Source organism: Nicotiana sylvestris, chromosome 7, assembly GCF_000393655.2.
Source record: "Nicotiana sylvestris chromosome 7, ASM39365v2, whole genome shotgun sequence".
Classification (NCBI taxonomy): Eukaryota; Viridiplantae; Streptophyta; class Magnoliopsida; order Solanales; family Solanaceae; genus Nicotiana; species Nicotiana sylvestris.
In genome coordinates this window covers 114368158-114394446 of record NC_091063.1, presented here as the reverse complement: position 1 = coordinate 114394446, position 26289 = coordinate 114368158, and the positions used below count along the sequence as shown (strand labels likewise).

Sequence of the window (26289 nt, the reverse complement as noted above, 5' to 3'; positions counted from 1 at the left end):
AACTGAATATAACTTCTAATTAGGTGGTCGTTTATTTGTTCTAACGTCAACAACTGTCTGTTGGCCACTTCACTTAAATTATTATTAGCCTAATTTTGGTTTGCCAGAGCTGTATAATTAAAAGTATAATAACGCCTCCAAAGTAATACTATAAAAGCAAAGCAAATTTTGGATAGTTTTCATAATTGGCAGAAAAATAGTCTATAGATTCCATATCTGCATTTACAAAACCTTAGTTTATAGTGGAAGTTCACCGCTTTCTGCTATGACAACTTTGCTTTTGGGTGTTCCACTTTGTCTTCCTTCAGCTTCAACCTTATAAACCACATCCATTCCAGATAACACCTTTCCAAACACAACATGTCGACCATCCAACCTATAAACAATCACAAGTTAGAAGAAATTTACAGCTTACCAAAGGAGAACATACAGCAACATCAAAAGTACAAAATCAAAGGACAATATATAAAACATCTGAGCAAACCTTTTCAAAGTCCTCAACTTACCAGCTAGTTGTGACGGTTGTGATGAAGAATTGTGAACCATTGGTGTCAGAACCAGCATTTGCCATCGACAAAAGCCCTGGAAAAAAAATTACTTTTTAGATGCATGCAAATTAAGCCAGGACAAATTCAGCACTTTAACATAACCATAGAATGATAATCTTACCAGGTCCAGTGTGCTTGATCTTGAAGTTTTCATCAGCAAACTTCTCCCCGTAAATTGATTCCCCTCCACGACCATCACCAAGGGTGAAATCACCACCTTGAAGCATGAAGCTGGGGATTATTCTATGGAATGTGCTTCCCTTGTAATGAAGAGGCTTGCCACTCTTTCCAATACCTTTCTCCCCTGTTGATGAAATCCGTTTGAGCAAGAACATGAATTTTAAGTGAACAAACGCTGAAGCCACTTCTTATATATTATGCAAAATAACTTAATAGACAGTATGTAGTTCCATTTTTTGTCATCAGTCAGATACAAAGGGAAACAAATTAATAGCAGGAAAAAATGGAAACGAACAATCATTGACAAGCACGGGCTAGATTCACTGTGGCATCTATAGAGTCTAGATCCAACCGTCTTATCAAGAGCAGGAGAATGAAATATGAAAATGCAGGTAGAAGTACCTGTGCACAATGCTCTGAAATTTTCTGCAATAAAATAAGTAGCTTGTGAATAAAACTGGAATAAAAGTGAAATTTACAATTATTGCTATATATATGTCACCAATCACCATACCTGATGTTTTAGGAACTGTTTTACCAAAGAGACCTATAACAACACGACCTGAAGGAAAACATGTACATGATGTATCACTTCAAAGGAAACAATTCAATGGTGTGTCAGATTATAACACTATATGGTAAAGGCATCTGACCACAGACATAAATAACTAAGAAAATTCTACGACATCAAAAAGTCATTGCCCTTAATGTTTTCTCCTGTCCTGAATTCTACCTACCAAAGGTTGCTTAAGGATTCAAACGTCTAAGAAGGAAATGTTAAGTTTTAGTATATTGCAAACAAGGGAATGCATACACAAACATGATATTCCCAAAAGACACAACAACAACAACATACCTAGTATTATCCCACACCGTGGGGTCTGGGGAGGGTAGTGTGTACGCTGACCTTACCCCTACCTTGTGAGGATAGAAAGACTGTTTCCAATAGACCCTCGGCTCCCAAAAGACACAAGAATCAAGAATAACTATTTAAACGTTACATTTGTGTCTGATTTGTTACTGAGTCAAACTATAAATGTGGATCAGTATAAAGAAATAAATAAACAAATTTTATACTTCCTCTGTCCAAATTTGTTTAGAATTAACTGAACACAAAGTTTAAAGAAAAAAGAAGGATTTCTAGCACTCCCTTGTTGTTAGTTAGTACTAAAAGTCTGTTTTAGAGATCAACAACAACAAACCCATTATATTCCCATAGGTTTAGAGATGAAAAGAAATAAAATAACGGAGGACTTTTGACACAGAAGCAAACAAATCTTATAAGAGTATCTTATTAAGAGAAAAATGAGAATGTATACATCAAGGGTTTCTAATTATAGAAAGGTACCAATCTTTTTTGGACGAACAGAAAAGGAGTGCCAGTTGATTAGGATACAGAGAATAATTTTTTATCCTGCTCCCTTCATCTAAGAGAATACTCATTTTTTTAATTAATCAATATTCTAATGGACCATGAACCATACCAGAGGAAGGGGAGGAAAGAATAAGGAAACTTTGAATCCTCAACAAGGTCAAGTTTTAATTACTAAAGACATGTAGATGAATTTCATATAACACAGAACAACATTGTACATGCCCGAAGGGTCAAACATATCTACCAGAAACTTGAAAGAAATATCTGGATTGGACATGACCAAATACACAACAACAAAGTGCAAGTTAGAAGTCTACTCACAAGACTCAAGAGGGTGGATGATATGCCTAAATATGGCTTTGGATACCCTATTTTGTAACTTAAGTAGGAAAGGAAGATCAAAACCACAATGCTCAATGTTTTGGTAGAAGAAGGAAAGATACAAATATTTAAATATTATGCTACACAGAATAAAAAACCATCCAAAATAAATTAGTTTTCACTAAGAAGATCCACAGACGGGATATGGTAGAGGTAAAGAAACCATCCCCTGCCCCGAGAAATAAAAATAAAAGAAGAAAGGAAGGAAGACTACAGGGCATGTGTTTCAGGATACATAACGACCTATAATGTGATGCTAGTGGAACAAATCATTGTGGTCCGGTCCTTCCCCGGACCCCGCGCATAGCGGGAGCTTAGTGCACCGGATTGCCCCCTTTTTTTTTAAAGTGTAACAAATCATTGACAAGTTAATAAACTAAAATGAATCAATACAAGGGTAAGAGCACACCTGCAGGTTTACCATCAATCTCAACATCAAAGAAAACCTTGTGAGTTATTTCTTTTAGATTTTCCTGGGACTTTTTGCCCTGCAAAGCATTAAATTTCGAGTTAACTATAATAATAATAATAATATCTTGTCTTGTCACAAAGAAAAGAGAAAATGAGCTTAGATATGCTTCTACAGAAACCAGCGATTTCTGAGGAAACTTGAGAAGCATTGAATGTTTTGTGATGTTGCAAAAGTATAATATAATTTAGCACTATATTCAAGATTGTAGATTAAGCTAGCCCACATCCCTACCAAATAGTTGCAGGTAGAAGCACAATAATTAGCTAATTCAAGCTGCCTTTCCTTTTTCCTTTTAATTAAGTCATTATTTTTATTATTCACATTCTCTCTTTTGTTACTTTCTTAATAGGTAAATTCCAGTATTTGCTTAATAGCACCAAGGAAGTGCTGAAACCTCAGTGCAAACATCAAAGTATGCCACATTGATCCTCCGAACTCATAGTAATTATAGCAAAACATAATTGTAAAACGGGAATTACAGCAATTATTAGAAACAGATAATATTGGATCTAAAGTTCCACATACAATGAAATTAACAATGTGAATTAGCTACATATCAATTAAGTAGTCTATCATGCCAACACAATCTCCGCCACGAAGATGCAAAAACATTACGATCCAAAGCACAAACAGCTCTCAACAAACAGATCTGCTGTTATATCATTGTTGTCATTGCAGGGCGAGCCTAAAATAAAAGCCAAAGGAAGTTCCTACAACAATTCAATTACTCAAATAACAACAACAACAAACCTGGTGTATTCCCACTAACGGGGTCTCAATTCAATTACTCAAACATCAAACAAAAATAAAAATAAACAAATATAAAATTGGTGAAAACATGGAGACAAGATTATCAATAGTAAAAAGACCTGAGCAACCGTTAGAGTTCCGAAAATGACTAAACTGCAGAGCAGCAAAACGAATGAATTCTTTGCCATCTTTGTTCGCATCCACTGTTAGAGAACCGCTGTCTACGTCGGAGTTAGAATGTTAGGCTAGGTTACTCAGAATCTGAGAATGACATTTAAAGGTAGAGATATATTAGAAAAAAGATAAATGATATTACCTGTGTTTTGATAGAAGTAAACATATTCTTGTACCTGAAAGTGGACAAAACAAAGAGATAGAAAATATGATAATGTAAGCGTTTAGCTCGGCATTTTATGATGTAACCGCTCACCTCGGCAGGGCATTCAAATGCCTATAAATAGGGGTCTACATTTTTACCTTGTTCTTTCCCTTTTTAATTAATAAAAAAATTATTCTTTGTGTGGCCGTGGAGTAGGCAAAAATTACCAAACCACGTAAATCTTGTCTTGTGCAATTTATTATTTTTCTCTCTTAAATATTCTTTTCCTTCTATTAGCTTGACGCGCTTCCCAACAACTGGTATCAGAGCACAGACAGTGTATTTCTGGTAGAAAAGTACAGTATTGGTGCAGGTACTATTCAAAAGAATAGTGTGACACTATTGATCATTGTTACTATTCACAAGCACTATTCACATAAATTGTTTTTTGTGAAAAATGGCATTGGAAGAAGGGAAGGTTAAGATTGACAAGTTCAATGGCAAAGACTTTGGATTCTGGAAAATGCAAATAGAGGATTATTTGTACTAGAAAAAAATTACACTCACCTCTGACCGAGGTGAAACCGGAGACTATGTCCAAAGCGGATTGGGATCTATTAGATCGCCAAGCTCTTGGTGTAATTCGTTTGACGCTAACACAAAATGTGGTGTTTAACATCATTACCGAGAAGACCACTGCAGGCCTGATGAAGGCGTTATCAAATATGTACGAGAAACCATCTGCTTCAAATAAATTCTATTTGATGCATCGATTGTTCAACTTAAAGATGACAGAAGGTGGATCAATCATGGAACATATCAATGAGTTTAATATAATATTAACTTAGTTGAGTTTTGTTAATATAACAATTTATGACGAAATCAGGGCGTTGATTCTACTATCATCTCTACCGGAGAGTTGTTTGCAACAGTAACTGCAGTTAGCAGTTCATCAGGAAGAACCAAACTCAAATTGAATGATATTAGAGACTTGGTTTTAAGTGAAGATATTCGCCGAAGAGAATCAAGTGATTTCCCAGGATCTGCTTTTAGTACCGAAAGCAGGGGGAGAATCAACCAAAGTGGACAGAGTTATGGTCGTGGCAGATCAAAGTCAAGGATAAAAGGACAATCCAAAAATTGCAAGGACATTACTTGTTGGAATTGCGATAAAAATGGTCATTACAGTAGCCAATGTAGAGAACCAAAGAAGAAGAAGGAAGAAAATTCAACAAATGTAATTGCTGAACAAGTCGGTGATGCACTAATTTGTTGTGCAGACAGTCCAGTCGAATCTTGGATTCTAGACTCAGGTGCATCTTTTCACTCTACATCATGCAAAGAATTATTGCATAATTATATTGCTGGAAAATTTGGGAAAGTTTATCTAGGAGACGGCGAACCTCTCGACATTGCTAGAAAAGGTGAAGTTCATATAAAGACTTCACAAGGCACGCTATGGAAATTGCAAAATGTACGACATGTTCCTGGCCTAAAAAAAATCTGATATCTATGGGTCAGATTGACGGTGAAGAATATACAACAACATTCGACAACGGATCATGGAAGATAACCAAAGGGAATTCGGTTGTGGCACGGGGCTTCAAAAGGGGAACACTGTATGCAGCTGCAATACAAAGAGATACTATAGCAACAGTTGATTATGGTCGTAATACAACATTGTGGCACCGGAGGCTCGGGCATATGAGTGAGAAGGGAATGAAGCTTTTGGCATCCAAAGAAAAGTTGCCAAACCTAAAACATGTTGAATTAGGTTTGTGCGAAGATTGCATTTACGGGAAACAAAAAAGAGTTAGTTTCTCAAAGGTGGGAAGGACGCCAAAGAAAGAGAAGCTGGAACCAGTACATACAGATATGTGGGGACCAGCTCCTGTAACTTCTCTAGGAGGCTCACACTATTATGTCACCTTCATTGATGATTCCACAAGAAAGGTATGGGTTTATTTTTTGAAAAATAAATCTGATGTGTTTGTTACCTTTAAAAGATGGAAAGCTGAAGTTGAAAATCAGACAAGTCTAAAGTTAAAATGTCTGAAGTCTGACAATGGAGGAGAGTATGATAGCCAAGAGTTCAAAGCATTTTGCTCGGAGAATGGGATTAGAATGATCAAGACAATTCCTGGAACACCGGAACAAAATGGCGTTGCTAAGAGGATGAACAGAACCCTGAATGAACGAGCCAGAAGTATGAGAATACATTCTGGATTGCCGAAGTATTTTTGGGCCGAGGTTGTTAACACGGCAGCTTACCTCATAAATAGGGGACCTTCTGTACCGCTGAATTTTGAAATTCCTGAGGAAGTATAGACAGGAAGGAGGTAACTCTTTTAATTCTGAAATTTTTTGGTTGTGTTGCTTATGTGCATGTAAACTCTAATGATAGAGATAAGCTTGATCCTAAAGCCAAGAAATATTTCTTTATTGGCTATGGTGATGATAATTTTGGTTATCGGTTTTGGGATGATCAGAATAGAAAGATCCTAAGACACAGGAATGTCACATTCAATGAAAATGTGATGTACACGGACAAGCTTGAAGTAGAACCAACCAATACCAGCAAACAGACAATGTCTGAAACAATTGAGTTAGAAGAAATCTCAGAAAATGAAGTGGCTAGAGGGATTATAACTGATTCTAAAATTGAAGATGAAGAACCAGAAGCCAAATTTGAAGAAGAACTAGAAGTCGAACTTGGATCAGAACCAGAACCGGAACCAGAGATAGAATCAAATGCAGAACCAAATATGGAATCAGGGCCTGAATCAAATTCGGATTCTGTTACTCATGAACCTACATTGAGGAGATCTAAAAGAGTCACGAATGCTCCAGATATGTTAAATCTCTCTCTTTACTATTTACTTTTAACTGATGCTGGAGAACCAGAGCATTTTGTTGAAGCAATGCAATTGATAGACTTTGATAAGTGGAAGCTAGCCATGAAAGAAGAGATGAATTCTCTTCAAAAGAATAAAACATGGATACTTACAGAGTTACCAAAAGGAAAGAAGGCATTGTAGAACAAGTGAGTGTACAGAGTCTAGGAAGATCATGATGGTAAGAAGAGATACAAAGCACGATTAGTAGTAAAAGGCTTTCAGCAGAAGGAAGGAATTGACTACACCGAGATCTTCTCTCCTATAGTCAAATTAACTACTAGCAGGTTGGTTCTAAGTATCGTAGCTGCAGAAAATTTGCATTTGGAGCAGCTGGATGTTAAAACTGCTTTCTTGCATGGTGACCTTAAAGAAGACATCTACATGAAGCAACTTGAAGGTTTTCAAGTTTCTGGTAAAGAAAACCTTGTGTGTAAGTTGAAGAAGAGTTTGTGTGGTTTGAAACAAGCTCCCCGACAATGCTACAAGAAATTTGATGGATTCATGCATAAAAATGGTTTTAGACGATGTGAGATGGATCATTGTTGTTATATAAAAAATCTTGATAAATCCTATATCATTTTACTGTTGTACGTTGATGATATGCTAATTGCAGGATCTAGCATAAATGAGATCAATTTGGTTAAGCAACAACTGGCAGAGGAGTTTGAAATGAAAGACTTAGTACCAGCTAAGCAAATGCTTGAGGTGAGGATTAACATAAATAGGTCGGAAGGAACCTTAAAGTTGTCTCAAGAAAAGTACATACAGAAGGTACTAAGCAGGTTTAGTCTTCATGATGCAAAGACCAAAAGCACTCCACTCGGAAGCCATCTAAATCTGTCAAAGGACCAATCACCTAAGACAGATGAAGAAAGGAAGTACATGTCCAAAGTTCCGTATGCTTCAGCGGTAGGAAGTTTGATGTATGCTATGGTTTGCACTAGACCTGACATAGCCCATGCTGTTGGAGTTGTCAGTAGATACATGTCAGATCCAGGAAAGGAGCATTGGGAAGGTGTAAAATGGATATTGCGATATCTCAAAGGCACCTAAGGGATGGCACTTTGTTTTAAAAAGAGCAATTTTATCTTACAAGGTTTTGCTGATGCAAATTTAGGCGGCGATCTGGATAGTCGAAAAAGTACCACGGGCTACGTGTTCACCTTGGGTTATACTGCTGTTAGTTGGATGTCCAGACTTCAGAAAAGTGTTGCTCTATCTACCACTGAAGCAGAGTACATGGAAATCTCAGAAGCTGGAAAAGAGATGATTTGGCTCAAGAATTTTCTTAAAGAGCTAGGTAAAGAGCAAGACAATTGTGAGCTTTTCAGTGATAGCCAGAGTGCAATTCATCTTGCCAAGAATCCAGTATTTCATGCAAGATCGAAGCATATCCAGTTGAGGTATCATCATATTCGAGAGTTGATAAATGAAGGAACTCTTTCCCTCAGAAGATACCAGGATCAAAGAACCCGTCAGACATGTTGACCAAAGTTGTCGGTGTTGACAAACTGAGGCTGTGCGCTGCCTCAGTTAGCCTTCAAGACTGATAGCGTGAAGGCACCACCAGAGAATAGCAAATTTTTCTTTCTTTCTTGATGTAACATAGGTTTGAGGGGGAGATTGATAGGAGAAAACCTATTGTTGTATGTGAAAGTGAACAAAACAAAAGAAAGAAAAATCAAAAAGAGATGAAAATATGATGTAAGCTCTTACATCGACATTCTTGTGATGTAAGTGCTTACCTCGGCATTCTTATGATGTAAGTGCTTACATCGACATTCTTATGATGTAAGCGCTTACCTCGGAAGGGCATTCAAATTCCTATAAATAGGGGTCTACATTTTCATTTGTAGATCATCCCAAAGACTTCTTCTTTCTCTCTTCAATTAATAAAGAACTATTCTTTGTGTGGCTGTGGAGTAGGCAAAAATTGCCGAACCACGTAAATCTTGTCTTGTCTTGTCTTGTGCAATTTATTGCTTTTCTCTCTTAAATATTCTTTTCCTTCTATTAGCTTGACACGCTTCCCAACATGTTTTAGGAGGCAGAGGCGAGGCCCCTACGAATCTTTAAATTTTTTAATTCAGCAATATGGCAAAATCAAGCTTGCCCTTTTTTGTGCGACTAGTCAAGACTAGAGCATGATAAGTCAGGATCGACTTCGATTTATATGGTGCAAGCTCGAGATCCTGAGACCAACCAAAATCGAGACCAACCAAGATTGAGATCGACCAAGATCGGGACCAAATAAGATGGAGATCGAGGGAAGCTTATCGGATTGAATAACTGAAAGACGCAATATTCGCAATCGGGCGAGGATCACGGTGCAAATCCCGATACGTATCATGAGGATGTCGATTAATTAGCTAATCATGGGATTTCTTACTGTATTTAAAACTGTACCAAGAATAGACTCCCCTACTATATAAATGGGGCATGATCATTTGTAAAGGAGATCATATTCACGTTATATAAAGCAATATATTCTCTTTCTCTTAAGCTCTCAATATTTCTGTCACTTTTTTCATACTTTCCGACGAAGTATTCACTTGATTCGAGGGTAACCTAGCTCAAGGATAAAAGCTATACATTTCATTTGGTTTGCTTTATTTATATTTGCAGTTAATTTCAGTATCAATTTGCGTTTTCTTTCAGTTTTGTACTAAGTGAATCACATATTCTTAGAACCATAGTATAAATTCAATTGTTATCCGTTTTCAGGGTAAAGAGTTTGGCGCCCATTGTGGGGCTAAGGATAATAGTGATTGCCTAGTACAATTTTTATAACACCCACTATTTTACGCTTGTTCTTTGAAGTGTCTTTGATTACATGATTAAAAAATGTCAAACTCTCAGTCAGCACCTAAACACATTGACAATGATCTCAACCACCACGACGAGAATGAGAGCATTGCACTAGGAAACGCCGTACCCCCTGCTAGCCTCGATGGAGTTTGTTGGGACCAAACACACACGCAAGTATACGTGATCATCAAGTAATAAAGTGACTCGAAAGTCGAATGTTGAACCCGCAGAGACTTAGGTTGATCGTTAACTAAGTAAACTAAAATCAATTAATTGTCCAAGATATTTAAGAGTGATATTTTTCTATTAATCTACTATTGTGGAAATTAAACAAATAACAACTAAATTATCAAGAATGCGATTTTGTATGACAAAATTTTACTTTAGAGGAGATGGGAATTCCAGAATTGTGGTTGGTTTATCAATCCTATTAAGTTTAATAACCCCACTCGTTAATTCAGATTATCTATGGTTGCTAATTAACCGGATCGTTTATAAAAATAGCATGTTCCCACAATACTACTTGCCTGCCCATAATATATCAATCATATATTCCTATGGTATTGAATCTATCATGAACGAATATAATGCAGTATTTAATTAAGCAAGACTGTTAGGTATATCCCTATCCTAACCACAAAATTTTCCCCCGAGCCATGGGTTCAGAAAGAAGCTCTCTCTAATTCTACTCTAATCTAAACACGGCTTTCCCAAACATAGTATAGATAGTAAATAGAACTCAACTGTTGGCCAGATAATTAAGCAATTATGCACAAAATTAGAGAAACAACCACAAGATGATAATCCGAATTAACAAAGATGTAATTAATAAACGTTAATAATCATGCCAACCACAACCCTAGAACGTAGAGTGCTTAGCCACTTATGTTTTTAGTAATAATTTTCCAAGTATTTTGCCTGAACAAATTACAAAGAAAAGAAAAAGGGACGAAGAACTCTATAATTTTCTCCTCCAAAAGTTGTCCATGTGATGTCCTTGCCTCCGGTTGCAAAACCCCTTCAAATTGGCATTTTTAGGTCTATTTATATGTTTAGGACAAGACCTAAACGTGTAGGTCAAATCCTAGTGACGTCGGGAAACAAATTAAGTCTTCAAAACTCGGACTCGACCTCGCCCTAGGCCTGGTGTTGCTAGCCTAACACCAGCCTCATACTGACCTTTGCGTTGCAGCGCCTGCCTAACGCCAGCTTCAGCCTGGCCTTTGGCTGGCCTCGCTAGGCTAAAGCCTGGTTAAGCTGGCCTTTGCCTAGCCTCGCCTTTTCACTGTTCTCGAGCACACTTTCAACGTTTAAGTATCCCTGTTGCTCTACTTTCATCTCCAATTCATATACACATAAAATAAACTCTATTACGCACAAATAAAGTGTAATTTATCATTAGAGCATGTAAACTGCAAGGCACATAATATGCTAAACTATGGAATTATAGCCCCACATCAATACCCCACACTTAAACATTGCTCGTCCTCGAGCAATCAAACTACACTTATAGACACAACCTATTAAGCAATTCCCTTAACTCATTATACCAAAAATCTTTAAAATAGACTAAGCACAAGGGTGTAACATCTTCACCTCAAAATTTGGCTCACAAGTACCATGCATTATTTCATAATTCACTCACTTACTCTAACATATAGGTCAATAACATTACCTTTCCTTCATGAATCATGTGCCCTCACACAACAAAAGAGAGTATTCCACACACAATAAAATTTAAGAACAATTAGGAACTCAAGATAGAAAGAATTCACTAACTCTCAGAAATAACATTCATATGCTATAAAAGATGCACCATAGGCTTGCCCGTAGTGTAATACTCGACTAATCGAGCTCATTCAGTCTAGGATCAAGTAGGACTTTCATTGGTTGTAATGTATGATGCGGGTCGTGTAGGATACATTTGGATATGTGTGACTACACTTCCCTAAGCACTTTAATACATATACATTAACATTTAAGCTAATACTTATATCAAACCATAACTCCACCTTCACATAAATGTATATTAACTCCATATTTCTTTTAGTACAATTACATCAAGAGTCACCATTATCACGAAATACTTTCACAGCAATACAACTATTTTTGTCTTTTCTTATTTTTCAATTCAAGTGGCTCTTACTTTTTCCAAAACAGTGCACTTTTCTCCTTATTTCATTTTTTCCACTCAAAAGCCACACCAACCACCCCACACTTTAATTTTTACAAATTTCATAACAATTCAAGTGCTCATAAGAGGTGAAAATGTTCAAATAGATGGTTAATTCAAACAAGTGGGTAAGACTTGTAATGTGGTTGCCAAAGAAACAAGATTACAGGATCAATGGGGTTAACTACAATACATAACAATTAGGCGGGTAAAATATATATATCTGGCTCAACAAAGAAACGCATATATCACTTTCAAGACTGAACAAAACTACTATTTCACTTTGCAAACACATGGGGCAAGTTTTAGACATCAAATGCAATGCACAGAATAACACACAAACTTCACACACACATGGCACATAACTCACTCAGAATTGGACTCATCAATACACTCTAGTGAAAGCAGTTAAGCAAATTTAAGATTATACAATTTAAGGTACTTATACAAGAGTCAAAAACTGAGTCTAAGCGTCACAACCAAAGTACTCACTATTCTCAAGGCATAACAAAGTCAAGAGATATTGCTTCAATTCAATTCACATCACCATGGCTTCTCTCCTAAAAAAAATAAAACTACCTACACCCGGTTCAAACAAATTCCTTGGAAAAGAACCGTGGCACAAAGAAAAACCAAGCGGGAATTACTACACTACCTACAAAGAAAATCTTTTTGTCCTTTTTCTTTAAACTTAAATCCCTCAAGAAAACTGTCTAGGAGATCCATCGTCGGGAAGAGTCAATTTTTTCTATTAATTTTTTTTTCGATTTTTCATAGCTACTAAAATACTACACAACTACTAAAACAAAAGTAAGAAGTTAACATTTTTCTATATCATACTACTAATTATTCAGAGAATTCTCCCACCCCACACTTAAAGGAGTGAAGTGTCCCCAATGCACAAATAACGCAAAAAAATAACGAGTGTGGACAAGAAACTCACTGAAAGGCCACAGGCCGAAGCAATAGCGGCTCATGGGGTACTCAGACTTCCCCCAGGCATGGTCTTTTGTACGGGCACCCCACACTTAGTTCTCACTATCTAACTCACTTTTGCACTCTTCCAATGACTTTGCCTCCTATGTTTATAATCCTACAAAACAAAAATAAATACTACAAAAATAATAAGAAAAAAATAAAAATAAAAGAAAACAGTAAAGATGGGTTGCCTCCCAACAAGCGCCCGAGTTAACGTCGCGGCACGACACTGCTACTTTGCTCAGGCTGGGTGCTTTCTCTTCTTCTTTCTCCCATTAAGCCTAGCCTTTTTACACATTCTCAGAAGATATCCTCCTTCATCCTTGGCTCTTTTTTCAATCATTCTTACACACTCAGCTTTCAACACCACTTCCTCCAATTCAGTTGTCCCATCCGAATCACTATAATTCACATCAGGACTCTTCTTTATCCCCTTTAGTTCTATCGCAGTAATCATGCACAAGTCCTTATAATGCTTAAAGAGCTTAAGTGTCTTGTACACATTAAAAGTAATTTCCTCATTGCCAACTCTCATATTCAACTTTCCTCCCTAACATCAATAAGCGATATACTAGTAACTAAGAATGGTCGCCCCAAAATAATGAGTACTTCCCCATCCGCCTCGTAATAAAGAACAATAAAATCGGCAGGAAGAATAAATTTTCCCACTCGAACTAACACATCCTCAATAATTCCTTTTGGCATAACTATCGACCTATCAACCAACTGCAAAGTGATTGTAGTAGGTCTAAGCACCCTCAATCCGAGTTGCTTGAACAAAGAGCATGGCATCAAATTTATACTAGCCCCTAAATCACACAGGGCTCTACCAACTTCTTGTTTTCTAAGAGACAGAGGAATTGTGAAACACCCAGGATCCTTAAACTTAGGAGGGAGTTTGCTCTAAACTCTAGTACTACACTCTTTAGTAAGTGCAACTGTTTCAAACTCCGTATGTCTTCGCTTGTTTGCCACAATATCTCTGAGATACCTTGTATACTTAGGCACTTCCTACAAAATTTCCACCAAAAGGCAAATCAACACGCATTTGGCTGAAAATATCTAAGATTTTCTTGTACATAGCATCATCTTTTTGCTTTTGTAGTCTTTGTGGAAAAGAAGGTGGTGGCCTTGTCACAATTTCTGGCTTTTCTTTCTTATTCTCCTCAACAGGCTTAGGATCTAATTCTCCTTCAGGTCTGGCAGTATACTTCTTTTTCTCTAGAACTTCTTCTAATTCTCTTCCATTTCTCATGGTAACCGCATTGACTTAAGCCTTAAGATTAGGTTCAGTATCACTCGGGAGAGCTTCAGCAGGTCTAATAATCTGATTGTTACCATCTGCCCAAACTGCCTCTCTAGATTTCTGAATTCTGTGCGCAATTGTTGATTGTCTATCAAGAGCTTTTTCATCATGTCAGTCAAAGTCTCTTCTACTTGCTGTGGGGGTTGAGGGGGATGATTGTAATTTGCTTGAGGCCTGATATTCTGATTTCCACCCCAAGAGAAGTTAGGATGATTCCTCCAGTTCAGATTATATGTGTTACCATATTGAGCATGTTGATTCATCGACCCTCTAGCTTGTTGCCCCACTTAGTAGATGGATTCAGGATTCACGGGGCATATGTCACTTGTTTGACCTTTACCACATAACTCGCATCAAGTAAATATCTGTTGCACATGTTGCATCTGTTGTACATGGTGCATTGTCATTTTATTCATCTGATTTGCTAATCTCGCTATTTCTGCCCTCACTGCTGAGAAGTCATCAAGCTCGATCACCCCCGCTGCCTTTTGTTTAAGTGCTCTTCATGGTTCTCCATCTCGTTGCCAATTATTATCATTAGCAATGAAATTGTTTAGCAGGATTTGGATCTCACTATACGGTCTAGCCATGCAAATACCCCCATATGCTGAGTCAAGATTCATCTTTGATGCCTCGTCCAACCCATCAATGAAAGTGTGACCCAACACCTCATCAGTCTGACAATGATGTAGGTAGTCTCTAAGTAGCTTCTTGTAACTTTCCCAAGCTTGTCGTAGAGTCTCACCATCTCGTTGTTGAAACCCCAGAATCTGGCTCCTCAGTGACTTTGTCTTCTTTGTGGGAAAAAAATTGATTAAGAATTTCCTAGAAAATTGTCCCAATTGTGGATTGAGTTTGCGGGCTCCTTTTGTAACCATTCCTTAGCTTCCCCAATCAGTGAAAAGGGAAACAGTGTCATCCTGACATAGTCCTTAGAAACGTTCGGATAATTATTAGTGTCTGTAATTTTCAAGAAGTTCTGGATGTGCTTCTGTGGGTCCTCATGAGATAGACAGACATATTGCCCTGTGGACTGAATCAACTGTACCATGTACTATTTGAGTTCAAAGTGACCCATGATGTCAGACATCACAATCGCCTGAGTCATAAGAGCCAGATTGGGCCTTGTAGCTTCTATCACCGGACGCTCTTCATTACCTGCCATCTGTATTGGCCGTGGTTGAACTACGATGTCCAACTCTTTTACAATTTTAGTTCTAGCTTCAACTTCCCTCCTCACTCTATGAAGTGTTCTCTCGATTTCTGGATCAAGAGGAAAGAGATTGTTTGAGATTCTACTCCTCCGCATCCAAGAGAAGAGCCTGCGTTATCACAAATAAAGCGAACTAAAAAAATTAAAACTTGAAAAAATAATGAATAAAAGCTTAACTTAACTAAACAATCAATAACTAAGTCCCCGACAATGGCGCAAAAAACTTGTTGGGACCAAACACACACGCAAATATACGTGGTCGTCAAGTAATAAAGTGACTCGAAAATCGGATGTCGAACCCACATAGACTTAGATTGATCGTTACTAAGTAAACTAAAATTAATTAATTGTCCAAGATATTTAAGAGTGATAATTTTCTATTAATCTACTGTTGTGGAAATTAAACAAATAACAACTAAATTATCAAGAATACGATTTCATATGCCAAGATTTTACTTCAGAGGAGATGGAAATTCTAGGGTTGTGGTTGGTTTATCAATCCTATTAAGTTTAATAACCGCACTCGTTAATCCAGATTATCTATGATTGCTAATTAACCAGATCATTTATATGAATAGCATGTTCCCACAATACTACTAGCTTGCCCATAATATATCAATCCTATATTCCCATGGTATTGAATCTATCATGAAAAAAAAAAATACAGTATTTAATTAAGAAGATCGGTAGGTGTATCCCTATCCTAACCGCGAAATCTTCCCCCGAGCCACGGGTTCAGAAAGAAGCTCTCTCTAATTCTACTCTAATCTAAACACAACTTTCCCAAGCATAGCATAGATAGTAAATAGAACTCAACTGCTGACCAGACAATTAAGCAATTATGCACAAAATTAGAGAAACAACCACAAGATGATAATCCGAATTAACGAAGATGTAATTACTCCGGGGCACCATAGTATGTCGGGAATAAGGGGGGACATACTGGACGTAAACGTTAATAATCATGTCAACCACAACCCTATAACGTAGAGTGCTTAGCTACTCATGTTCGTAGTAACAATTTTCCAAGTATTTTGCATAAACAAATTACAAAGAAAAGAAAAAGGGATGAAGAACTCTATGATTTTCTCCTCCAAAAGTTGTCCACGTGATGTCTTTGCCTCCGGTCGCAAAACTTCTTCAAAGTGACGTTTTTAGGTCTATTTATATATTTAGGACAAGATCAAAACGTGTAGGTCAAATCCTAGTCAAGCCGGGAAACGAATTAAGGCTTCAAAACTCGAACTGGACCTCGCCAGCCTAATGCCAGCCTCAACCTGGCCTTTGCCTTGTAGCGCCAGCCTAACGCCAACTTCAGCTTGGCCTTTGGCTGGCTTTTCCTTTTCACTGTTCTCGAGCACACTTTCAACGTTTAAGTATTCCTTTTGCTCTACTTTCATCTCCAATTTACCTATATATAAAATAGACTCCATTATGCGCAAATAAAGTGTAATTTATCATTAGAACATGTAAAATTCAAGGCACATAATGTGCTAAACTATTGAATTATAGCCCCACATCAGAGTTCCGATTGTAGACCCAATCAACATCAGTTCATATGTAGCCATCATTGGAAAGTGGCCATCGATACCCGAAAGTAGCGTTCGTAGGGGTACCCGATCAACAACTCAGAATGCACATGGCGGTGAAGATAGCGGGATCAGCCTGGGGGTAATCTTCGAAATGTTGCAGGCCCACGAGACAACAATAGCTTAGCTCCAAAATCATAACCACACGCCAAGCATGGTCGAACTCGAGCCATCCCAAAAAGTTGTACATAGGGTCGAATTGGCATCGAGAAAATCAAGTGAGAAGGAATCAAAGACTAACCCCGCTATTATAAAAATGTTGAAGAGTTGACAAAGCGAATCGAGACTAGGGAAAAGAAGATCGAGGAAAATGATAGCAGGGTGGAAACCTATAACTCCAGGGTCAACCAAATCCCGGGGAACCACAGATATTGAAAGGACTAGATTCCAAAAAGTTTGTACAAAAACCTTTCCCCCAAGTGCGGCTCCGAATCCAATCCCCAAGAAGTTCTGTATGCCCGAGATTCTGAGTATAACAGGACGACTAATCTAAATGAACACGTCACCTCATACACGTGTGCTATCAATGGAAATGACTTGGAAGATGATGAGATCGAATCCGTCTTGCTGAAGAAATTCAGGGAGACTCTATCGATGGGTGCTATGATATGCTATCATAATTTATTACCTAATTATATTGATTCATTTGTTATGCTTGCAGATTCTTTTGTAAAGGCACACGCCGGAGCCATTAAGGTTGCAACAAGAAAGTCGGACCTTTTCAAGGTAAGGCAGAAGGACAACGAGATGCCAACGGAACGAATGGATTTGCCACCGGTCACCAATGATTGGGCTGTTCAAGCTTTCACTCAAGGCCTCAATGCTCGGAGTTTCATAGCTTCACAGCAATTGAAGCAGAATTTGATCGAGTATCCAACTGTCATTTGGGCCAATGTACATAATCTGTATCAGTCAAAAATCAGGGTCGAGGGTGATCAACTGGGGACTCCTTCTGGGTCTGTTTATCCTAATAGGCTCGTGGATAGAATCAAGAAGGATATCGTTCGATAACAAAGGTCGAATAGAGATCGGTATCAACCGTATAATGGAGACCGTAGAGGCAATGTGTCTGGGCAAAACTTTTCACGGAATAAAAGGAGAAATGATCGAGGTCAAAGTTCATGGGGACTCATAAGCAAGGGTGGTTTTGATAGGGATGTCGGGCCCAAAGAAGCGCCACGATTGTTAGAATATAACTTCAACGTAGATGCATTAGCCATTGTATCAGCCATCAGACATATGAAGGATACTAGATGGCCTCAGCCTCTGCAGACCGATTCAGCCTAGAGAAATCCCAACCAAATATGCAAGTATCATGGCACCCATGGCCATAAAACAGAAGATTGCAGGAAACTAAGGGAGAAAGTAGCCTGATTGTTCAACGAGGGGCACCTTGGGGAATTCTTATGCGATCCGGTCAAGAATCACTTCAAAAACAGAGATTCCAATAGATAGAACAAGTAAGAAGAACCACTGCACGTGATTCACATGATCGTTGGAGGGGTCGATACTCCTCAAGAGTCAGTATTAAAATGCTCCAAGGTGTCGATCACAATGGAGAAGCGAACTCAGGATTACATACCGGAAGAAACCTTGTCTTTCAATGACGAGGATGCAGAAGGGATTGAACAACCCCACAACGATGCACTGGTAATATCTGTACTTATGAAAATACTCAAGTTAAACGTGTTTCAATTGATCTAGGTAGCTCGACCAATATTATTCAATCGAGGGTCGTAGAACAGCTCAGCCTACAGGATCAGGTTGTACCCCCAGCCCGAGTTCTAAACGGCTTCAATATGGCATGTGAGACTACCAAAGGCGAGATAACTTTGCTAGTAAATGTGGTTGGGACCATCCAAGAAATGAAGTTCCATGTGATCGAGGGCGATATGATGTATAATGCCCTATTCGGGAGACTGTGGATCCATAACATAAGGGTAGTAACCTCGACCCTTCACCGGGTTCTAAAATTCCCAACGCTAGAGGGAGTCAAAAAAGTTTACGGGATGCAACCCATCACCAAGGAAATGTTTGCCATTGACGAAGTGATACCGATATTGGCGCCCTCATCAACGAAAGGGTCAAGTTTGAAGGGAAATCAGGAGGTCAAATAACAACCACAAACACTGACCTCGACCCAATTAGAGAAGCAAGGTACTGACGAGGATGATGACTACAGGGTCCCTCGATCCTTCATAGTCCCCGATGATTCCGACGCCACCAAGTCAATAGTCGAAGAGTTGGAACAAATCATACCAGTCAAACATCAACCCGAGCGAAAGGTATACCTGGGCACGGGGCTAGCCCCCGAGCTCAGGAAAAAACTTATTCAATTCCTTAAAACTAACATGGATTGCTTTACTTGGTCCCATCTTGATATGACAGATATCCCACCAGAAATTACCACCCATAAACTGAGCTTGGACCCGAAATTCCGTCCGGTGAAGGAAAAAAGAAGGCCCTGGTCTGAGGTCAAACACGTTTTCATCAAATACGAGGTAACCAAACTTCTCAAAATAGGGTCCATCCAGGAAGTTATCTCGAATGGTTAGCGAATATAGTAGTAGTCCCTAAGAAGGGAAACAAACTTAGAATGTGTGTAGATTATAAAGACCTAAATAAAGCATGACCTAAGAATTCTTTTCCTTTTCTTAATATCAATTGCATGATCGATTCCACGGCCGGCCACAAGATCCTCAATTTTCTCGATGCCTATTTCGGTTACAACCAAATATGGATGAACCCGAAAGACTAGAAAAAGACCTCATTCATCATTAAGTACGGTACCTACTGCTATAATGTAATGCCATTTGGACTAAAAAATGCTGGTGAAACTTATCAACGCCTAGTAAACCGAATGTTTGTAGAACAAATAGGGAAATCTATGGTAGCTTATATTGATGACATGCTAGTTAAGTCCCTATGAGCAGAGGACCGTTTGAAGTATTTGCAAGAAACTTTCAGTATACTGAAGAAATACAACATGAAACTCAACCCAAAAAAATGCGCGTTTGGGGTCGGCTCTGTCAAAATTTTTGCCTTCATGGTATCCAATCAAAGAATCAAGATCAACCTCGACAAAATCAAGGATATCGACGATATCACAGTACTAGACAATATAAAGGCCATGCAAAGGTTAACAGGGCGCATAACCACCCTAGGGCGATTCATCTTGAGGTCCTCCGATAAGAGCCATCGATTATTTTAGTTGCTGAAAAAGAAGAATAACTTCACGTGGACTCCTGAATGCCAAACAAGCCTTGAAAGAGCTTAAATGGTACTTGTCGAGCTCGCCGCTGCTTCATACGCCAAGGGCAGATGAACAGCTTTAATTATATTTGGCAGTATCAAAGATAGCGGTAAGTGGAGTCCTAGTCCTAGAAGAACAAGGTGCACAATTCCCTATCTATTATGTTAGTCGGACCCAAGGTGAAGCCGAAACTAGATATCATCATCTAGAAAAGTTAGCGCTCGCTTTGATAAGCGCCTCTAGGAAACTAAAACCATACTTTCAATGTCATCCCATATGTGTTGTAGCAATTTATCCCCTTCGAAATATTTTGCATAAACCCGAGCTTTCAGGACGATTAGCCAAATGGGCCGTAGAACTCAGCGGGTACGATATTGAGTATCGACCCTGAACATCCATAAAGTCTCAAATCTTGGCAGACTTCGTGGATGACTTTACACCAGCCCTAGTACCCGAGGTTGAAAGAGAATTTTTAGTCAACTCAGATACATCTTTGGGGATCTGGACCCTCTTTATGGATGGTGCTTTGAATGTAAAGGGGTCCAGACTCGGCATCGTGCTAAAACCACCCATAGGTAACGTGGTTAGACAATCTATTAGAACTGTAAAATTAACTAATAACGAGGTTGAATATGAGGCCATGATTGCAGGTCTTGAACTAGCCAAAGGCTTGGGAGCAGAGGTGATCGAAGCCAAATGCGACACCCTCCTCGTTGTGAATTAGTTTAACGAAACCTTTGAAGTTCGAGAGGAATGAATGCAAAGATACTTGGATAAGCTACAAGTAACTCTACACCGGTTCAAGGAATGGACTTTGCAATATGTGCATCGAGATCAAAATAGCGAAGCCGATGCCCCCACAAATCTAGGCTCGTCGGTCGAAGACAACTAACTCAATTCGAGGGCCATCGTACAACTCATGAGTTCAGTGGTCGAAGAAGGCCACACCGAGATAAACTCCACAAGCTTGACCTAGGATTGTATAAACAAATACATAGAGTATTTGAAGAATGGAAAATGTCCTTCAGATCCAAAGGAATCGAGGGCCTTGCGCATGAAGGCAGCCCGATTTAGCTTATCCGAAGATGGAACCTTACTCAAGAGAATGTTCGATGGTCCGCTAGCGATATGTCTAGGATCGGGAGATACCGAGTATGTTTTGAGGGAAGTCCACGAAGGCACATGTGGGAACCACTCAGGCACCGAATCACTGGTTCAAAAGGTAATCAGAGCCGACTATTACTGGATTGACATGGAAAAAGCTGCGAAGGAGTTTGTGCAAAAATATGATAAATGTCAAAGGCATGCTCCGATGATTCATCAACCCGGGGAGCTGCTGCATTCGATTTTATCCCCATAGCCATTCATGAAGTGTGGGATGGATATGTTGGCCCTCTTCTATCATCACCAGGTAAGGCTCAATTTGTTTTATTTATGACTGACTATTTCTCTAAGTGGGTTGAAGCACAGGCCTACCGGAAAATCATGGAGAAAGAAGTCATCGATTTTATTTGGGACCACATCGTATATCTATTCAAAATACCATATGAAATTGCATGTGACAATGGAAAACAATTTATCGGCAGTAAGGTGACCAAATTTCTCGAAGGCCTCAAGATCAAAAGGATTTTATCAACACCTTATTACCCTAGTGGGAACGGGCAAGCCGAATCGACCAACAAAACCATAATACAAAACCTCAAGAGAAGGTTGACCGACAATGAAAATGGAGAGAAGTCCTGCCCGAAGTCCTTTAGGCGTTTCACACAACTTCGAAGTCCAGTACCGAGGCTACCTCGTTCTTTGTGGTTTTTGGTGGCAAAGCTTTAATACTAATCAAAGTTGGGGAGCCAAGCATCAGATTCCACTATGCGATGAAGGAATCAAATGACGAGGCCATGAATACGAGCCTGGAGCTATTAGATGAACAACGTGAAGCTGTCTTTGTTCGATTGGCTTCTAGAAACAACGAATCAAAAGGTATTACAATTGAAGGACCAACCTTCGATATTTTAATATTGGGGACTTGGTACTGAGGAAGGTCATGTTAAACACCCGAAATCCAAATGAAGTAAAATTGGGTCCGAACTAGGAAGGGCCGTACCAGATTCTCGAGATCACAGGGAAAGGATCCTATAAGCTCGGAACGATGGACGGAGAATAGCTACCGAATAATTGGAATACTCATCTCAAACAATATTACTGCTAAGGTACGACCCCATTTCAATTCTTTCTATTTTTTTACTAACAATTGCAGGTTATCAACGAGGAGCGGTACGAAGCCTTTAGGTCTGAAAGCACGTGTTGCACTCTTTTTCCCTTTAACCGTTTTTGTCCCAAATGGGTTTTTTGGCAAGGTTTTTAACGAAACAACAGTGGATCGTGCTAACTTAGAATAGAAGGCCGATCACGAATCGGTATCAAAGACTGTGTTTATAGTATTCAAGATTTCTTTACAATCAACCTCGAATATTGAGGGGGGGGGGATTAACCTCGGATATTGAAGTGTTTTAGCAAGGAAATTATTTCGAAATGAAAGGGTCTCAATAGGTAGGATTTACTGTAAGGGAAAAACGGTTAAAACGAACCGTGCCTACATAGATTGCCCGAGCCCTGACACTAAACATGTACGCATGTGTGATTATTTTTGACAAGAATAAAGAGAAGTACTTTCCTTGCAACTATTTAATGTCTTGGAAAATGTTTCACTTTTCAACCCCATACTTTCAATCAATTATGGAAATGAGCCAAAGGGCTGATTGAAACTGGAGTTCGGATAATCACTCCAATAGTCGGGCACTACCGTCCATAAAATAAATTCGACCAAATCGAGTTATTGAACATCGAGGATATAAGACCTCTTATGAAACCCTCAAATTTTAAAGGCCATGGCCATACCCAATCGAGGACTATTATCTTAGGCAAGCTTGGATAACTTGGGAAAGTGAGCTCACTGGGCTACATCCGAACTAATAGGCTACCTAATTTAACACGGTTTGGAGACGTCCGAAATCCGTAACAAAAATAGGCCTTCGAAACAGAAAAAGTTCTTTCACAACCGGTTCTATAGGCTACCCGCGGTAGAATCTTTAACTTAAGATATTTTCGGAAAAAAACTTTGGTAACATCGAACCCCGATAACGCCTTAACCTAGAAGGGAAATAAAGGCAAAGTTTGCTCGAACCCTCGAACAAAACCTTATTATTTTGTGCTAAGTCATTCCAACCTTTGTGAATACAAACAGTAAAACAAAGGAAAAATTTTAGAGCCGAAAAGGGTGAAAAGCCTTATATATAAATGATCTTTTTATAAAGGCTATGTCGGCTAAACACAAAATTTACAAAGGCCTAAGGGATAATTTCACTTCGAGTTTGAGAGATCATTATCACTCGACTAGAAAGCCCAAAGTCTACCTTATTTCGAGTTCGAGCAGGTCCCCACTTGATCATTAAGCTTAAGGGCATCCTCAACTCTAGTTTGATAAACATTCGGGGTCCATCGATTAGAAATAGTCGAGGGCGGTACTAGTTCTCGGTCCTTACCATCTCAAACCTTGGACCTTCGAATACAGCTTCATAATTTTATGCTAAGGCGCTTGGCCCTTACATAAATTAACAAAAAGACAACAAATTCAGAAGCCATGGAAGGAAATAAAGTTTTTACATATATCTCAAAACTCTTTTTACAAGGGCCATATGGCCCGATTAAGAGTTATTTATAAGGGCCAATCGGCCTCAAAACAAAAACGAAAAATTACAAAAATTACAAAGCCTAAGCAGCATGGTCCTTATCGGAAGAAGTAACAGACCTTTTTCCCGAAGGAGATCGGGGAGTTTTTCCAATTAAAGTGACATTAATCGAAATGAGATTATTTATTTGATTTTTTAGAGCCGCCACTTGGAATAGTTTATGGTGTCCCAAGTCACCGATTTATTTTAAATCCCAAATCGAGGAAATTAACTTTATTTTTGGTCTGCGATTACAGAAGACCGGGTAAGGAATTCTATTAACCTGGGAGAAGGTGTGAGGCACTCCTGGATTCCGTAGTTTTAGCACGGTCGCTCAACTATTAATAACTGGCCTAATTATCTAATTTATTACATATTTTAAACCTGTTGTGTATTTTAAACTTTATAACTGCTTTTATTTATTTATGGAATTATTTTTGAAACAAGTCACGATGTCGTACACTTGTCGTTTTGGTACACATTGCAAAGCACGCAACATGAAATGCACCCGCGATTTACGACATGTTTATTTTTATATTGTTTTTAGTTGTGGTCGGGTCATATAAAATGCACACCCGAATTGGAAATTATATATCATGACCATGCCACGGGAACCGTACCCATGACCAGGATGATTTATTAATCACGCCTAAAGCAAACTACGGTTGTGTGATTATTTTCCTACACTAGTTTTAAGTTTGTTGTAAGGCCATGACTTATGGAAATAGAGGTGTTTGGAATACATGAAGTTTTTAAGCTATTTAGAGTAATCGAGCAATTATCTGTTTATGTAAAATAGGCCAAATCACTTATCTCAAACCAAGTGCTAATGACCCGAATACTAAAGGGTAAGGATAAAGTAAAGCCCAAAATTACATCAATTACCATAAACCCGAAAATTTACAAAAACCCAACACGATTAACTATCCTACACTTCCCATGAATTCAAATAATAGTTTCTTTAATCAACCATGACGCCAATGCATTAACTATACCGAGGGGAAATAGCAAATCAACATACAACAGATATTAAGTTGTAAATAATGAGCTGAGCATGAATCTCACAAATCAAGTCATAGCTTAAGACAAAAGTCTAGGTAATTAAGACTACTACGAAAGACAAGATAATATGGAATAGCAACAAATAACCAGAATCATTGACTATGCTAGCAAGACCAAATTGAGATAACATAAGTTTAAATATTGGACCTTATTGCTGGAAACTTCCTTTACATTGAAGCACCGCTGCCAATGTCAAAATACAAGGAAACAACAACTACAATTTGACCGAAGCAAGAGCAAAACAAGGACCTTCAAATGTTATAGAATCAATCGACCATAACTTCGATGGCGATCTCAAAACAAGATCTACACGAAAATGATACTGACTCGACTAGATTTGGACAACTATTTCGAGTATAAAGGGGTCATTTCGATGGAGGCTTGTGGCTGGTTTCGGATGGTGTTTTGTCAGATTTTTGGCACTGATTTTGGGACAACTTTTCTGGGGGTTTTGGACTGGTTTTTTTCAGCAATTTCGCAGCTGATTTGGCTGCTCTTTGGAGCTGTTTTGTGGATGATTTTTGGGGCTAATTTTACTGAGTTTTGGGGGCCTGTTTTGAGGTGGTTTCGGGGGTGGTTTGGGTGACGTTTTGGGTCACTTTGGAGCTAGATTTTGGGGCGTTTTCGGGTTTGATTTGGTTGTAGTTTAATTTTATTTTTGGACAGTTTTTCTTGGAGTTTGACGATGGATTTGAGTGGATTTTGTTAGGTTTAAAAGGCTGTTTTTAAGTGGGTTTTATGGAGGAAAGATGGTGGTTTTCATGGATATTTTGTGGGTTGAAGATGATGATGGGTTGAAGGGAAAAAAGAAAGAGGTGCAACTATTTTTTGTTTTCTGGAGTTTCTGCTGCGCCGCTTAGCTATTTTTATCTCTAGGTTTCCTTTTTTTTTCTTCTTCTTTCTATCAAATCTGTTGATATATATAGAGTGCCCTCAAGATTTTTTTTGGGGCCAGAGTTATATGAGCTGGAGGGAATATTATGTGCAATGGATATGTGTGGAGAAAGTGGGTGGAAGATCCTGTGGCGCTCACAATTTGTTAGATACCAAAAAAGATAAGAACAAAATATGGACTCCTAGCATTGTAGCATGAGTGCGCGTGAGGTGAGTGACTCCAATTGAATTAACTGTTAGTACGTGAGCTTAGTAAATTAAGAAATGAAAAGTGTAGTGTAACATGTGAGGAGGAAAAATATATAAAAGAAAAATGTGAGTGTGTCCACGAGAATCAAGACAAAATATGATCATGGTCTAATA

At 38.6% G+C, this 26289-nt stretch overlaps 1 protein-coding gene across 4 annotated transcripts; it reads right to left on the bottom strand.

The window, feature by feature from the left end:
• Positions 1-129: 129 nt before the first annotated feature.
• LOC104233755 (peptidyl-prolyl cis-trans isomerase CYP20-1-like) lies at positions 130-25962 on the bottom strand. 4 transcript variants are annotated; one of them, XM_070150967.1, is made up of 10 exons: positions 25180-25962; positions 12847-15509; positions 4023-4056; positions 3826-3927; positions 2894-2972; positions 1243-1290; positions 1131-1154; positions 670-852; positions 507-582; positions 130-376 (listed from the first exon to the last, which is right to left on the bottom strand). In XM_070150967.1, exons 4-10 carry the CDS (start codon positions 3904-3906, stop codon positions 238-240), a joined length of 630 nt encoding a protein of 209 aa, XP_070007068.1. In that variant the 5' UTR covers positions 3907-3927; positions 4023-4056; positions 12847-15509; positions 25180-25962; the 3' UTR covers positions 130-237. The 4 variants fall into 4 exon arrangements, with proteins under 4 accessions (XP_070007068.1, XP_070007067.1, XP_070007069.1 ...); XM_070150966.1 differs by lacking the exon at positions 4023-4056 and having other exon boundaries at positions 3826-3967; XM_070150968.1 differs by lacking the exon at positions 12847-15509.
• Positions 25963-26289: the final 327 nt, after the last annotated feature.

Bases quoted from the DNA above. Each gene is read 5' to 3' on its own strand.
- LOC104233755 (XM_070150967.1), bottom strand. From the start codon at position 3,906: ATGCGAACAAAGATGGCAAAGAATTCATTCGTTTTGCTGCTCTGCAGT. The intron at 1,155-1,242 runs GTATGGTGATTG...ATTTTATTGCAG, and splicing joins AACAGTTCCTAAAACATCAG to AAAATTTCAGAGCATTGTGC. The intron at 583-669 runs GTAAGATTATCA...TTTTTTTTCCAG, and splicing joins GATCAAGCACACTGGACCTG to GGCTTTTGTCGATGGCAAAT.